Genomic DNA, 17987 nt, shown 5'->3' on the forward strand with positions numbered 1-17987 from the left:
CCTCTACTTCCACAGACACGTGACTCCTTTGCTTATATCCTCTAATAGATCAGCACCATGGACAAGATAAGGTCTGGGCTCCTTTCCGCTACATGTACACCTTCTACCCCTTCATCTCCTGCTGTCTCTCCTGCACCTTTTCTTTCTGCTATTTGACTTTCAGTATTACACTGTATTTCTATGCTGCTTCTTCCTTGACTTGCATTGTCCCCTCTGTCTGCCAGGTCCCGAGTCTCATTCAAGGTCTGGATGACACAACTCCTGTAGAAAGCCTTTTCCTCCTCTTCCTTCCCATAAGTCCTCCAGACATTGTTAGGTTGCTCTCTTTTCTTCACTGGAAAAAAGAGTCTGTGTGGACAATGATCACTTAATGGCAATAGTGAAACGACATATGTGGCGGTTCCCATTCCCTTTTAACCTAGTAAGTTCATCCAAGGTGAATATTTTTCATGTCAGTTTTCTCAAAATGGAAAGCTATTTAAACCATTCCTGTAAGCACTTGATAATCTGAATACAATGATCATTCATTTGATTTCATACAAATGAATTTTGTAGCACATGAAAAGGAAGAGCTTACTTGTACTGGATGTTGGCTTCTTGTAAGAAGGCTAACAGGGCTCGGGAAGCATTTTGAGAAATATGGACATCAGTAACTGTTCCTTCTGTTACATAGGAGATACTGCTGGGCTGCCACAGGTCCACCTGTAGTGCAGGAACCAACCTATAATTCATATTCAATGTAGGTGGGGAAAAATCCATGTCACAATATAAACACATTATCTTGTTTGAACACAGTAACACCAAACATATTTCAGGATGAGATTCAATACTCATATCACCAGGGTGAAACTTCTATCTGAATTTGAACTTAGGCTCCAGATTGTATCACACCCATAGAGAATTTGATTATAATTTATGAGTAATAGTTCAAAGAACAATACGTTAAAGCAACAAGGTAAAAATGAGATCAAATAGCTTTAAGCATAACTTAAATATTGTTTTAAAATTATTTATTGTGTAAATATTTGAATGAGAAAGAGAAAGATATAAATTAGCCTTCTTCCTGACTTAGGAGAATTGGGGTGGCATTGACAACATTTGGTAATTTTTCTTTTTTTATTTTGGTGGTTCTGGGGATGGAATCCAGGGCCTTGCACATGTCAGTTGAGTGCTCTATTAGAGCTACCTCCCCACTCCAGTTTTTGGCATTTCTAAGTGGTCCATTCTCCAGGCGTCTTCTACTTAATTGCACGTCAAATCAACCCTCCCTTCTTGGGAAGGCCTTGGTAGCTAGGACAGTTCTCCCTGTCCTTGTTCCTAGAGAACCTTGTGCTTCTTTCATTATGTAACTTGTCACCAGAATGTAAGCTCCTTGAGGGTGAAGGATTTATCCACTTGGTTACCACCCAGAAGAGTACCTTGAGCATATTAGCAACTCAGTCATTATTTGTTGCACAAGTGTAGATGTCCCCCCACCCCACCAAGAAATTGCTAGGTTCACTACATATTCAGTATTTTGCAGGAAAGCAGGAGTCACATCCATTTACCTTCTGTGAACCCCGTGCCACAGACAGTGTGATGTACCTGGAAGGAACTCTACTTTCATCAAAAGAATAATAGAACCCTTCTGGGAGAGAGAAGAGCCTTATCTTCTGCAGGAGCTTAGAGACACATTTTCAGTTAGGCACAGTTTATCTTTATAGCTCTGTTTCTGTCTTCCCCTGTCTGCTTTGGGTTTCCCCTTCCTATATCTTGGTTCTTGGTCCTACTGCAGGGCCTTGATGTCTGCTAAAACCTTATCTGGTAGCTTTAGTTACTTGCCTTCACTCTGTTAGGGAACTCTAGGAGGCCAAAAGTACTTTGTGATTCAAAGAAGTAAATGGATGTAATGGTATAATCTAATCTGAAACAGTGAAACCAGGCTTTTATTTTTGGGACAAAGAGTCTACCTGTTTCCTTTTAAACAGCTGACTCCTTCATTAACTTGCAAGGGCAAATCTGACTCAGCTAACAAGCCAGTCCAACGTTCATAGGAAAACAGAAGCGTGGGGATGGAAGGGATGCTGAGAGGTCATTTGATCCATCTGTCAGCCCTTGGGCAAGGATAAATCTAAGACTGCACCAGACTGTCCCCAATAGATACTCTAAACCACATCTTTGAATTCTCCAAAAGGAGGAGAATTGACAACATTCTAATTTAACTCATTTTCATATTCACAAGGTTGTCAGACATTTTTCTTAATCTTTTATGCTACCATACAATTTCATTTTTTTTCTAGTTCCATTCTTCAATGAGGAATGGCTGTTTTTTTTTGCCTTTATGAGATAAACATGTTGGTATCTTTCAGTTTTCTTTGTATATTAGATTTTCTAATCCTTTAATCATCTTTGGGTTTTGCCTTCTAAAGCCATGATAGAGTCAGATTTTTTTTATATTAAGGGAAGAAGTTTGATGCCATCTCTTAATGGCTGTGGAGAGCAGGAAATTGGACTGTAGTCATGGTGTAGAGAGCCACAGGTACCTAAAATAACATGAATTACCACTCTGTAGTTGAGTCTGTAAGTGAATTTATCTGGGGTGCATGCTAAAATAAGAATCCCTATCCCACAGGAAAGAATAACTTCTGAACAGAAAGGACCCATGGAGTAGCACACCCTATAGCAAGACCTGGAAAAGGCTTCCTAGGAAACTAATATTATCAAAAAGCAGTGGCCTAAGGGATGACTAACAAAAATAACAGCTTGAAAAATCAGCAATTGTATTTTTCTGTGATGTTAGGAAAGCAAAATTAATATATTAACCGTCAGTTTTTCTCCAGTAATACTTTGGGGAAAGGGATAAGTAACATGGATATTTTAGTCTGGTGGCAGGCACGTACCTATATCAAGATACAGGGGACAGCAACAATCATCTGGAGTTGGAAAAGTGCCACCTTCTTTATGGACATTTCTAGTCCTTTAAAAAAACATCCTGGGATAGGAGTTGTAGATACATTTAATGAATGAGAAGATTCAGTTTCATGAGGATCAAATCATTTTCTTAAGGAAGAACTGCTATAAAATGGCTAATAGCAAATATACCAAACTCCAGTGCCCATAACTCAGTGACCCAATAAGTGCCTTCCCTCTGAGAATAATCCAGAAGAATCAGCATCTGCCCACTTCCTGACTTTGTGTTTGTAGGGGTCTGGTCAGTGAGTCTTATACCCAGGTTTTTCCTGTGGGGTTTTTATTCTATAAATCAATAATCAGATATTTTAAAGTTCTAGTCAGCCCAGTGTAGGCAGGTTACCATAGTCATTTTCTTAAGGTCTGCACATCTGATGAGTGGTTCTGAACTGCAAACTGTGTGACATTGGGTTATGACATAATAAAAATGTCAATGGCTTTGTCAGAATGGCTGAAGCCTGTTTGCTAACCATTCCAGATCGTTACTGTAAACAGCCACTAAATGTTCCACAGGAAAGCTCACCCCTTTATGGAGACTTCTGTCCTAGAAACCCGTCATATATATTCAGATCCATTTAAGAGGTTGGAGTTTATTGTCATTGTCATGTGTTTAGACTTTGGAATCCAACAATCCTGTGCTGGAATTTCCAATCTGGCAGCAGCAGTTGCATCACTTTTGGGGAAGTTTTTAACATTCCTAAGCCTTAGTTTCCTCATCTGAACTGTGAAAATTTTAATGTCACCCACAGTCTCTTTTGGAGAGTTAATTGGAAAAACGTAAGTAAAACAGATAGTAATGAGTCTAACATATAGTAAGAATTCAAAAAACATATACAATTACCCTGATACCAAAACTAGACAAGAATACAACAGAAAAAGACAACTGTAGACCAGTATCCTTGACAAACGTAAATGTAAAATTTCTGAACAAAATTCTAACAAATTGAATCTAATAGCATATCAAGAAGATTGTACACTCATGATCAAGCTGGATTTTCCCCAGGGTTGGAAGGATGGTTCAATATACTCTAATCAATAAACAGTACACAACATCAAAAGAATGAAAAAGAGAAAATCATATGATCATGTCAATAGATGCTACAAAAACATTTGAGAAAATTCAATATCACTTCAAGAAAAAAAACACTGAACAAGTCAGGAATAGAAGGAATGTATTCCAACATAATAAAGGCTGTCTATGACAAATTCACAGCCAACTTTGCATTGAATGGGGGAAGCTAAAAGTGTTCCCTCTAAGATCTGGAACAAGATGAGAATGTCCACTTTCACTGCTCCTATTCAACCTAGCACTAAAAGATTTAGCCAGAGAAAGTTGATAAAATAAAGAAATGAAAATATAATAAATAAATAAATAAATAACAAATAGAAATGGAGGAGGCCAAATTACCCATTTGCAGTTGATTGGATTCTATGTATTGAAAAATCAAAAGACTCCACCAAAAGTCCATTAGAACTGATAAATGAATTCATAGTAAAGTTGGAGATTACAAAACCAACATACAAAACTCAGTAGCATTTTTATGCACCAATAACAAGTTTACTGACAAACAAATCAAGAAGGTGATCTCATTCACAGTTACTATAAACCAAACCAACCAAAACAACAACAACAACAACAACAAAACCTTAAGAATAAATCAAGACAGCAAAAGACCTCTACAATGAAAATTACAAAACACTGATGAAAAAAATTGAAGACACACATGCACACAAATGGAAAGACTTCACATGTTCATGGATTGAAAGGATGTTGTTAAAATGTCCACATTATCCAAAACAATTTGTAAATTTAATGCAATACCATCAAAAATACCAATGTCATTCTTCACAGACCTAAAAAACACAATCTAAGATTCATATAGAAGCACCAAGACCTCAAATAGATGAGGCAATCTTGAACAAAAACAACAAAGCTGGAGGCACCACAATATTGATTTCAATACACCACACTGAGACATATTAACCAAATAGCATGGCATTACCATAACCCGAAAAGACCCTATGGAACAGATTAGAGATTTTAGAAATAAACTCACACATCTACAGCCAACTGATTTTGACAAAGATATCAAAAACATACGTTGGAAGAAGTACAGCCTCTTTAATAAATTGTGCTGGGAAAAATGGACATTCACATGCAGAATATTGAAACTTGACCCCCATCTCTCATCCTGTATAAAATAAACACAAAGCAGATCAGAGACCTAGTAAGACCTGAAACTGTGAAACTATTAGTAGAAAACAGGAGAAATGCTTCAAGACATCGGGATAAGCAATAATCTTTTAGATGTGGCTCTAAAAAGCACAGGAAACAAAATAAAAAATAAAATGGGATTATATCAAACTAAGAAGCTTCTGCACAGCAAAGAAAACAATCCACAGAGTGAAGAGGCAAAGAATGTGAGAAAATATTTGCCAACTATTCATCTGACAAAGGATTAATATTCAGAATATATGAGGAACTCAAAAGCTTAATAACAAAAAAACAACTCATCTAATTTTAAAAATGGACAAATGTATTTCTCAAAAGAAGAAATTCAAATGCCAATAGTTCACATACAAAGAAAATGAAATCAGCATACCAAAGAGATACCTGCACTCCCATGTTTATTGTTACATTAATCATAATAGCTAAGATATGGAATCCGACGTTGTGCTCATCGGTGGATAAATGCATATAAAGAAAATGGCATATAGACACAACAGAATACTATTAAGACTTACAAGAATGAAATCCTGCACTTTGCAGAAAAATGGATGGACTGGAGGTTATTATGTTGAGTGAAAATAAGCCAGACACAAAGACAAGCACCACGTGTCTCCTGTGGAAATTAAAAAGTCTCTTTGAATGGAGAACAGTGATTACTAGGGTTTAGGAAGGGTTGTGGGGAGAAAGGGTAAGGGAAGGTTGAATCACAGGTATCAAAACCCAGTTAGAGAGAAGAAATAAGTTCTGATGTTCTGCAGTCATGGGGGTGACTTAGTTCACAGTAAACTATTAAATAGTTTATGAAGATCTAGAGGGAGGAATTTATGGGCATCAAATCTAAAGAAATAAGAAGACAGAAATGCTAAATCATTACCCTGATTTGATTAGTGCACCCTGTATGCATATGGTGAAATAAGAACCCCATTGATACGTATAATTGATATATGTTAGTAAAATAATAAAATGAATAATAGCTATTTGTTATTATTGCTTTTTGAAAGGTATATGAAAAGAAAAGCTGGAAATAGTAAAGTTGAAGTTCTATTCTGTTTCTGGTTAAGATGAAGAACATAAGCTGAGCATGTTCTTGGAAGACCTAGAAGGCTGAAGCAGGAGGATCACAAGTTTGAGGCCAGCCTCAGCAACTTGGCAAGACCCCATTTCAAAATAAAAAAATAAAAAAGGCTGGGGATGTGGCTCAGTGGTTAAGCACCCCTGGGTTCAATCCCCAGTTTCAAAACAAGGAACATGATGAGAATGTCCCCTTATTCAGGGAGATTCAAACCTGGAGCTATCTTTAAGAGTGTGTGGGGTAGGAGGCAATAAATAAATCAAGAATATGAACAAAGCAGGAATGTTCCTAGCACAAAGGCCAAAGAGCTGGGTGTGAAGTTGCTGAAAGTGGTGGCTAATTTCCTGGGCTCTGCAGTCATAGGATCAAGTTTAGATGCCTTCATTTAGTTTCTGTGGGACTTCGGGCAAGTTCCCTGACCTCTCTGAACCTTGTTTTCTTCATTGGTAAAATGAGGATGACAATTAGATCTTCCTTATTGATTTAATACTGTTAATGGATGCTATTTTTGGTTATTATTATGGAAATTAGAGATTTCAGAAAATACAGCAATTACAGAGATGAGTTCTAGAGCCAGACTGCCAGGGTTTGAATCCCAGTTCTGCCCCTTAGGAATCGTGTGGCTTTGGACAATTTACTTGAGCTCTCTTGTACTGTAGTTTCCTAATTCATAAAATGGGATCAGAAATAGCATCTTTTCCATAATTTTGCTAAACTTAAATGAATACATATAAAGTACTTAAAACGATGCCTGGTGGCCTGGAACATTCATTAAATGATGCATAATTCAAAATTCAAAAATTATTTCTTTGCAATTAAAAAAATCATAACTCTGTGTGGCACTGATTTCATGGCTCCTCTGGTTCTCACGCTGCACTTAACTTCTTGGCCTGGGCCTATTTCTGAGAACTACCCCACTTATCTTGTAGGCCCAGGGCTGATTACACACCTGGTTCAGGTGTCACTGGGGGCTCGAAGTGTCCTCCACAGTTTCAGGGTGAGTCCTATAATATGGATGTGGGGAGACACTTGAGGTGTTCCTGCAATTTGTAACAGGTGGCCTGTGTCCCAGCTGCCTGCAATAACACAGAGGCATGGAAGAAGACGGCCCTGCTCTACATTTACTGGTAAATCACATCAGTTTGGAAAAGTGTGAGGACACTATGTGTCACAGGAAAGGTTTCTAAGTAAGAAAACCTGACATTGACTTTGTAGTTGATGGGGGTTTGATTTAATTTGCATAATCATATTAATTCACTATTAGTATTCACAGAATCTTAATATATTGAAAAGAGTATCATTTTATATACTCTAAAAGTGGCCTTTTTGTTCTGGACCCATTTAGCCTTCTGGAATCTTCTTTTAGGATTTTTTTTTTTGTCTTTTATTTCTTGTGAAACTTCTCTTATTGCCAAGTTCAGATCAAGCACCTTTGTTATCTGCTTTTGTGAAATTGTATCTCTTTCACAGTCTACAACCTTTAATTACATATCATTTACATGACTGTTATGTTAGTTTTCCAAAGCTGCATTAATAAGTTGCCACAAATTAGAGGGTTTAAAACAAAAGCCATATATTCTTTCTCAGTTCTGGAGAAAATCAGTGTGTTGGCAGGGCCCCGCCCCTCTCTGAAAACTCTAGGGGAGAATCCTTCCTTCTTGTGGATGGTGGCTCCAGGCATCCCATGACTTGTCTGTCTCTGTTTTCATGTGATCTTCTCATCTCCGTCTTCTCTTCTGTCTAAGGATACTTATCATTGTATTTAGAGCCCATCTGGGTACTCCAGGACAAACTTGTATTGAAACAGCTAAAAGATACTTTTTCCAAATGAGGTCACATTCACAGGTTCTGGTTAGAACATGGAACACTCTCGACAATTTAGCACTAGTATTGTTGGGAGTCTCCCTGAGAACTCTCCGGGTCTTTCAGACATGGCGGCAGGCAAATTGCCAGTGGGCAGCTAGAACTCCCAGGGCCTTTCAGATAAGGAGCCCCTAATGCAACATGGCGGCGGGCAAGTTGCCAGTGGGTGGATGACAAGTTATTTTGAAAATTTTCTAATTGGCCCTCCTGTCTTCCATACTTGTGGACAGTTTGTGATCTCCATGAATCTTAGGCAGGGCAGACGTGCGCGTGCACCTGTAGGTGATGACCTGACCTTTACTATGATTGGCCCCGGGAGCCTCCTGGTTTAAGATCACTGACTCTCACTTTCTATATAAGCTAGCACCAGCTTGCAATAAGGTGCTTCATCTTTGTCACTGCTATCTGTGTGTGTGCATTTTAATCTCCAACGCGGAACCTTGGCCTTTCAAGTATCACTAGTTCAATTAGGACCACCAACCACTTGTCACAGTGATATCTGTTCTCCCATTATCTCCTTACCAGTAGAGACTGGGAGTTTCTTCCCCTACCTCATCCTCAGTGCTTAGAAACATACCTGGCACTTAATAGGCACTAAATAAATATATATATTTTTAAAATTTATTTAAATAATGAGTTTGTAAAATATTCATGAGGATTTTATTCATGGTTTGTCAACATTTCAAACACTGGTAAGCTGCCAGAAGGAAAACCTGGCCCCAGATTATAGTCTTCTGTGAGCCAGAAACATTTGTTAAAGTTCTGGGGCTAAAATTTTACCTGTCCCTGTTGCCTTTCTCTCTAATCACAGAAGAAATTTGCAAGTTATGACTTTCCTCAAGCATAGCCCTAGTAATTATAACAAAAGGACCTGGTAACTTAGGCAATTAAATCTTTTTTTTTTTGCCATTAAAGAAAAATTAAAACATATTAGCAAGTAAGTAGGCATCAAAACAATGAAATTAATTAGCTGGGGCTTTTTTAAAAGTCCATTTTATAATTAGTTTGACTGGGTTATTTATAAATGAAAGAAATTTGTTTGAGCTTACAGTTCTGGAGGATGGGAGTTCCAAAAATATGGTGCCAGCAAGGACCTCACGCTGCTTCAATTCATGGAGGGAGGTGGAAGGTTGTGTGCATGTGTGCTTGAGGAATACGATGTTCTACAACATTAGATAAAGATGGACAGGTTTGGTAAAGCTTTTTTTTTTTTTTTTTTTTGGTGCCCAAGCTTTCCTCCTAATTCTTTTCAAGGCTGAATGCTAATTTTCATAATTAGATAGCACATCTCATCTGTCGGAACACAGGAAAAATGTTGGAAAAGAAAAAGATTCTTAACCCTTCCCTGAACTACTACTAGTTGTACATTCATTTAGTTGAAAGGGTTGTTGAAGTCCATGAGTCAAAGACTCTCAGGACATTCACATTAGCAAAATGCTTGGTTTATTGGCTTATTGCAGTAAGAGGCTAATACAACATGGGGGACCATGGGCCGTCCCAGAGAAAGGGGGCTAGAAAGGATTAATGGGATTTGTGTGTGCACTAGATGATTTTGTAAAGAGTTTAAGGAACTGGGTTGGTTGATTTGGTTGGTCAATTTTTGAATGCTTGTGAAGAAGTGGAGTAATTCCACCATTTGGATATCTTCATTTTATCCAGCAGGTGGAACAGACAAAGTGGGACTAAAGCTGCAATCAGTAGAGAAGTGGTAGTCACTTCTATCATCCAGAAAAGGAGTGTGTTTGGTCGTTTTTCTGGTCTGGACAATTTTCTTTTGGTCTGTATCTAGACATGATCACAGTATTTTCTCATGGTAGATATTGAGCAGCCTGTCTGATGTTGGTGTTTTGAGAAATGGTTATGGTTTACCGTAGCTGTGGGAAAAAAATGGTTCCCAGGAGCACCAAGCTCCACTTGTTAGTGCCAGGCTGGCTTTCCCTTATTTTAAGGTAATGGCTATTCTATTTAGGACATGTGATAACTAATAGTATGACAGAAGAGGGGTGGGAACTTTGAGCTTTGTCAGGCCAGGGTGGCTTGGAGGTGATATGGGGGCTGTGGAGGTTGGGTTTAATGGAGTGTAGATATAGATCTGTGCTAGTCCACCTAGAAGGAATTAGGAAGCCAATAACATATGGCCTTGGCACCTCCATCTTTCTGTAGCATGACACAACACCACCTTTTCATATAATGACCCAGTACTATATCAATTTCTGCCTTCTAAATGACTATTTGAAAATTTGTAAGTAATTAGGAAGGGTTACCAACTTCTACACTAGAGGTTCCAAGAACTTAGCAGCTGCTCAAGACACTTATTAGATGAGGTGAAATAATATTTCAACATGTTTTGCTAGCTTAAAATAATTCTACCCCAGAGAATCAAGTTAGCGTTTTCATCCTGGTTCTGCAGCGGAATGAGTGGACACAATTAGAGATCACCTGGTGCATCACCTGGATACCCATTAAGTTCATTTGAAGAGCCACTGGCCTGTATCTCATTAAGTAATAGAGATTTCCCACTATCCTCTTTTGATGATTTATGATTTTTAACATTGATGACCCCTCTAATCAGAAGTATTCTGTTACATGTTCTAAACAACCATATAATAGTATGTTTATGTCTAAAATCTCTGTCTTTCCTGAAGTTGAATACTTAATGAAAAATCACTTCAGATGTTGGTTCAAAAATTCTTCTAAGTGTTAAACAAAGGAACCAAACAAAATTTACCTTTGATTCAGAGAAAAAAAAATTCCTAAATTGGGAAATGAAAGAAACAGTTTCTTTCTGGTTCTATCTAAACTTCAATGTACCACATCTCTGAAACTTAGTTTTCTTAATTACAAATAAAGAGGATGAACTACATGATTTCCAATGACCCCATATCCTCTATAGTTATACCAGACTCAACATGCTTTTCTGAGTACAGAAGTCTACATTTCCCTTGAAAAATATTTCTCAAATTTACCCATATTTTTACTCTGTGCTGAAATTCATAAAATACTCTCGACAATTTAGCACTAGTATCACCTTTCAGCAATCAGTTGTATTGACTTATAAGTTCAGTATTGATAAATAATATCTGAGCAAGACAACTATTCAATTTTTTCAAATCTAATTTCAAATTCTTTATTGAAAGATAGTTTTCAAAACACTTAAGAGGGTTCCAAGGAAATCAGCACATGATTTTTTCTCCATGTTAATTGTGATTTAAAAAGTCAATGCAGAATCCTCAAAATGGAGGATGGGATGATAAAGCAACTGGCTCATCACCCTGTGAACAATCCCGAGGATCTGGAGATGATTCTGCCTCTCAGTGGTCTAGGAGAATAGGCTGGTTTTCAAAAGTCATAGCCGTGGTAACCACCCCACGTTCACTCACTGTTTACTGAAAGCCTACAGAGTCTCAGTCATTGGGCTAAGTGCTGAGGATACAGTGATGAGTAAGACACGGCTCTGTCCTAGAGGACTAAGCAGATATCACATGCAGTGTGATTAATCTATGGAGACAAGACCCAGCCCTGTTCCATCATATTTCTGGAGGTAGTCTGGGACACTTTCCCAGCAGAGATGTTGCCTATGCGTAATGCCAAATGGTGAGTAGGAATAAGCCTGGCAAAGGTGAAAGGAAGTGGGAGTGAAAGCCATTGTACAGAGGCCTGTTGGGTCAGGGATAGAAAAGAAAAAAGAGAGCATGTACTGACAATGTTGATGTTTACCTGAGCCTTTTGATTCTGAAAAAACGATAATTTTCTGATCCCACTATCCTATTGCTTTCCTGAAATAGCTTGCCATAAGGGACTGTCATTCCCCATGTGACTTAGATAAGCCTCAGGACTTCCTTCTTATTTACCTATGACCAGTCCAGACACAGACCCTCCTAATTCCCATAGTTATCTCATAAGTAGATGAACTTTTTGTACCTATAATCAATCTAGACAAAAACCTGTGTCATGATTTGACCAAACTTCAGTGAAGATTCTTTCCTTAGCCTGAGCTATCATTTCAGCCCCTCCATAATGGCTTCTTTTGAGTATCAATTCATCTTAGGATGAAATGGTTATTTTCTGATCTACTATCTGATCAAGTTGCCTGCACCTGTTTGTTACACTTCCTGGTACCCAGTTCTTTCTAGCCTTGTTACTCTTCCTTACAAACGAAACAAAACAAATTTTCTAATTTTCTTTTGAGATATGTAGATATTAAGGTTGGATGTTCTCCTTTTTGAAATAGTCTCTTTCCCCTCTCTTGCAATAATTTGAGAAGTGTTTCCTTATCCACGTCTGGATTTAACAGAATAATGCAAAAGTTCAGTCATAGTTTATTTGGTGATCTGCAAATCCATAAGAAATTATTGTAACCAACTTTTACTTAGTGGATCCTGACTTAACTGATATTCTTCTCTATTATCAGAGCTTCCTTTTATGAGCAAAATGTTCAAATAAAGATATTGTCATACCACAACATCAAGGAACCTCAAAAGAGAAACAGCTTTATCTTTGGTAAAGCTAACTGTAGACCTGAGCATTCATATAAAGATAAATAGTAAATGACTTAGTAGATCAGAGAGAGTTTGAACCTAACAAGCTAGGCATGAGGGATGGTCTATCATGAAAAGCAAATTCTGAGTAAGAACTCTAGGCACCAAGTCTACTCTTAGGTATAACCTAACATCCCCAGAGAGATGTTTCCTGGAGAAACCAAAACGGAGGATCTTTAAAGTAGGTGACATACGTCACAGAAAAGACTGGGGTACAGTGTTGGATAGAATACAAGTAGATCAAGTATAAATGTACAAACCAATTAGCTGTTTTTCTCACCCAAAGAATGGACACTAAATGCCAGGGAGAAACACTTCAAGCAGATGGAGAAACCAAAGAGAAAATAGCTTGATAGTGTTATTTTGGGGACCCAATGAAGTAATCCTATTGCTGCAATTTAGGTCTTAAATGTCCCCCCAAGACCCATGTGTTAAAGGCTGAGTCCCTAGCTTGGCAGTATTGTGAGGTGGTAGAAATGTCAAGAGGTGGGGCCTTCTTGACCAGAAGTCTTCTGGTCACTGGAAGCAAGTCCTTGAAGGTGAACTTGGCTCGGATCTCTTCCTCTCTTTCATCCCCAGCCATGAGGTGGATGGGCTTCCTCTGCCATGTGCTTCTTCACCACAGGCCCAAAGTGATGAGGTCACAACTGATCATGGAATTTGAAATACATTTAAAATTTGCATTGTTATCAAATTTGCTGAAGAGCAAAAGAATGAACATTCAAGTGACGAATATCAATGAGAAAGTGACAGAAAATTCAGATGCAGCATTGTTAAAAAACAAAGGAGAATATTATAAATGTTAAGCCAATGCCTTTAAAAAGCAAGCAGAGTCTTTCCCTCTTCCTCTGAAGGTTTAAAGATCTCCAGAACTTTTTCATCTATACCCATCTAATGACTAGGAAAACATAATTTACCAAAATATAACTGACAAAGTTGGCTATCATTACATTAATAATTTGTTGTTCCCCTTTCAATACCTGATTGCCAAATAGGTCTATGGAATTTATCTTTTATTTTTCTTTTTTCCTAAATTTTACAAGGGGAAAGATGAGTGTTGATAGGAATGGATTTAATAGTCAGATTTTCACTTATAGTTGGAAGAGCTAGCCTCCTTGAGTGTTCTTTTTAGCTAAACAACAATTTATCCTAGGCTCAATAGGAACTGAGCTTAATTTAGGAAGATTTTCTTTGGATGCTAATAAAATGGTCCTTTTGTTATTCTTGTTTCTAGTTCAACTAGAATAAAAAATTCAGTCATGGAACTTAGCACATCCTGAATGGGGTACTGGTAAGAGAAACGGTTTGCCTTTTCAACCTTACCTCTATATATCTGGGAGTCAGATAATCATTTGCCTGGGACAACAAATGATTATAGCAATAAGACAGGAAAGACACACTTACGGGCAACTACAGGTATTTCAGATGGAAGATAACAGTTAATTTTTTTAAAAGATTAAAGATTTCTAGCTGGGAATGGTGGCCTAGGCCTGTAGTCCCAGCTACTTGGGAGGCTGAGGCAGGAGAATTGCTTAAGCCTAAGAATTTGAGGCCAGGCTGGGCAACACAGAGAGACCCATCTCAAAAAAAAAAAAAAAGAAAAAGAAAAAAAAATAGAATAGAATATTTGAACCAGGGATATAATTGGTAGAGTATTTTGTAGCCTTGCATGAAGTCCTGGGTTTAATATCTAGCATTTAAAAAATTTCCAAGTGTTCAACTGATTTTTTTCCCTCCACATCTTTGTGGATAAGATATTTCAACAACAAGAACATTCATTCCTGAAGCTGTAGTTTGATTTACACGACTCCATCTCTCGGATAGTACTAGAAAGTTAAAAATGAAGAATGAATGAATGAGTGAATTCTTAAAGAAATCCAGGCACTGTGTCTGAACATTAGCAGTCCTATCACCTCTCAGGATGCCATGGTATCCACGTAGATAGGCTTTATTTTTGTCTGGTATTTACTCTTGATTGTAGAACTATCCATTGCACAAACATTAGTGAGCCATTCAGACCTCAGTGGATATTTTGTAAGACAGATAAAGTAGGGAACTCACGTTGTGTTCTTCATGGCAAACAAGTGAAATCTCTTTCAATATTTTTCTTCTCCCAAATCACTCTTTCTGCTCTCTGACCCATCAGATTCTCTCAGAGAACCTCAATTTCTTTACCCAGCAGAGACTTTCCCTCTTCCTCTGAAGGTTTAAAGATCTCCAGAACTTTTTCGTCTATACCCATCTAATGACAACTTCTTCTTCACTAATATTTAAAATTTCCGATCCTTTGTCAATATTTTATTAAGACTTGTCATTGTAAGTATTCTGTTTATAAGTTGCACAGTTTGAGTGGAGTAAAAAGGCCCAAAGGGTCTTAACTTCATCAAGGTCTTTTTCCAATCAACTGGATCTCCACTTGTCTAGGGCAGGTCACAATAGGACAATGAAGTGACTGATGAATGATACCGTCAGGTCAAGCTAAAACAGTTCTTGATTGGTATAGAATTCTGAAGTTTCTTTGAGCAAATATGGCTACATGAGCCAGAATATGACAGAGCATGCTCTCTGGGAGAGGCACAGGGTTTCTAGATTCTCCAACAATCGCTTTGGACTATAAAGCTACTAATGACATCATATGCATGGGGTGAAGTTCCTGTAAGGTTCAAAGAGCTTGAGCTGGGATATTCTTCAGGATCATCTGGGTTGGGGTGAGAGGTATTGAAAATGGTTAAGGAGTATGTCATGGGCATTGCCAATCACAGCACATGCTGGCCATGGCCTGGAAGAGGGTCCTGTAAGTCCCTTGTGTTTTTGGCATTTAGCTCTTGGTGGAAGAGCTGCAGAGCCAATATTTAATAATTACTCAGTGAGGAAGTTTTATCAAATTGCACAAGCCATGCAGGTTTGTGAGGGTTTAATGTACATACACAGTTCTCCGAGTTTACCAACTGTTCTGGAGACTGTGGTATGAACCTGACTGTACCCAAGATGCAAGTAACCTGTACTTTTCTGAATATCCTCTCAAAGAGTATGTATATGTTGCAGGTCAATGTCTCAGGTATGATATCCTCTGGCAGCGTCAGGCAGCATTTGTCTAAGTCTATTCTTGCAGTGCCTTATCGCCATTCAGTGACTGCCACAAGGATGTAGCAGATATTAAGAAGTACATGCTTTGAAAAATCTACAGTGAGACAACCATTATCTATTATATCCATTTGTATTATCTGGTAAGAAAACTTTATATTGCTGCCTCACAGACATTAGAGAGCATCAGACTCATGTGGGTATATTGACAAAATGAAGATATATGGGACCTAGCTGTCCTGCTGTCAAGAGTCCCGAGTTGGGCCCAAGGAAATCTGTCTCTTTAACCAGCTCACTAGGCAATTCTGGGGTCATCGGTCATTGACTTGAGATTGCCGTTGGTCTAAGGACCATGATTTATGAGAGTCCTCTACATTTAATGGCTGCTCTTTCCAAGTAATCACATTGACAAATCAACATCAAACTTAGCTCCATGGAAAACACCAAAATTCTCTCTGCTTATATACATCAAGAAGCCCTTAGTCGCTCTTTCCCAGCTATACAGTTTCAGAGACTCTTTGAGAAATGCTAAATCTTATACTAGCTTTAAAGGAAAGCTCATTTATTTGCATGCAGAGATTTGCTGAGAGGTACTGATGCAAGGATAGGAATCAATTAAATACCTAATTTGTCTGGAATTAAAATTATACATTATATACATTTTTCAGAAAGTGCTTAAACACAGGTACAATCTGTTCTGGTAGAATGTGTACTACGGTAATTCAAAATAGCCCTGACATGATTGGTAACAGAGTGATATCAAAATAACACCAAGTTTGCTTTGGTATGATGGCATGATTTGTTCAGAATATTAGTGTCTTACTCTGTCAAATAACAGCAGCTGAACATAAAACACTCTGATACAGTGGAGCACAGCAAGGCACAGAGGAACAGAGGGCTGTTCTTGATCCCCACTCATTCACATTCTCCGTCTTGGCTCAGCTGGGCCACTGCTCTGTCATGGAGATTTGGATTTCTTTGATCCTTTTGCATGTTGTCCTTGTGGCTCAGTGGCCTCAACTCTCCTGTTACCCTTTTCCATAAAGCTATTGTTATTTGCTATAATAAATACCTGTACTTCCTATATTAACTGTCATATTTATTCACTAGAAATCTAACATCTCTTTAAACTTTGTCCATATTTTATTAAGATTTGTCATTATAAGTATTCTGTTTCTAAGTTGTACAGGTTTGAGTGGTCTAATCCAATTTTCTCAAAAGCCCTGTTATTTTTAGTGTATAATATAGAGTGCATTCTGGAATGCATATCTGGTAATGTAGCAAAATTGCTTATATTGGCAAATGAAATAGAAATGACTATCTATCTACGTGCTGTTTGAAGTCATTTATGAACTTGTTTTTCTCTCTGAAAACAGGAATGCTCAGGCATGGACAATTTTTGGCTTCGAATTAAAACCACTGGCACTACTTTTCTGCACCACATTAAGAAGTTTGGTTTATGAACCACACTTCTTATGGCAATAGATATACAACTCTTTTTAAAATTCAGATTATATGTCTGTCATTTGGGTGTGCTGCTCAATTTCCGTTTGACAAGTATTCAGTTAAAGACCTAAAAATCACACCAGGTTTTCCATGCAGAAAACAGAGGAAGAAAGAGATAGGTTTATTTGGAGCTTGAGGTATCTAATAAGGTCCCCAGGGTTGCTTATGGCACAATAAATAACAAGACTGAGAATTTTTTTTTACTTATTATTATTATTACCATTTCAACATTTAAAAGTATATAGTTCACTAGTGCTAAATATTCATTGTGAAATAGATCTCCAGAACTTTTTCATCTATACCCATCTAATAACAACTTCTCTTATATTCCTCTACTTCTCTAATATTTAAAATTTCTGATCATTTGCCAATTGAGCAGGTGGCGACTGCATAAATATCTAAAATAGTCTTTAGCTTGTGGAGTTATAAAAAATTCAGAGAAACAGGGGAATTGACTTTAACCCGGTCTGAGAGATCCAGGAAAAAGGAAAACAAAAACAAAAACAAAAAAAATAACATTTGTAATTCTAAAAGTAGGAATGTGGTCAGGATGTATTGTCAGGTATGGTTAATTCTTGATTCACAGGGAGGCCTTCTTCGATGGATGTTAAGCTGACCTGATGACTGACATGGCAATGGTGGGACATCCATTGCTTTAATCTCTTGTGTATAAAACAGTGTCATTGCTCAGAAAAAAGAGCTCTAAATTAGGAGTGGGGCACCCTGGCAATGGCTTTCTGTGTTA

General features: G+C 37.8%; 1 protein-coding gene across 2 annotated transcripts in view; it reads right to left on the minus strand.

Moving 5' to 3' along the window:
• Cpa6 (carboxypeptidase A6) overlaps positions 1-17987 on the minus strand; it is a 284829-nt gene that overhangs the window by 90972 nt on the left and 175870 nt on the right. For both annotated transcript variants that reach the window (XM_026407763.2, XM_077801156.1), the window contains exon 3: positions 578-702. In XM_026407763.2, the coding sequence (XP_026263548.2) occupies positions 578-702 (125 nt within the window). The remainder of the gene's footprint in view (positions 1-577; positions 703-17987) is intronic.

Source organism: Urocitellus parryii, chromosome 7, assembly GCF_045843805.1.
Source record: "Urocitellus parryii isolate mUroPar1 chromosome 7, mUroPar1.hap1, whole genome shotgun sequence".
Taxonomy (NCBI): Eukaryota; Metazoa; Chordata; class Mammalia; order Rodentia; family Sciuridae; genus Urocitellus; species Urocitellus parryii.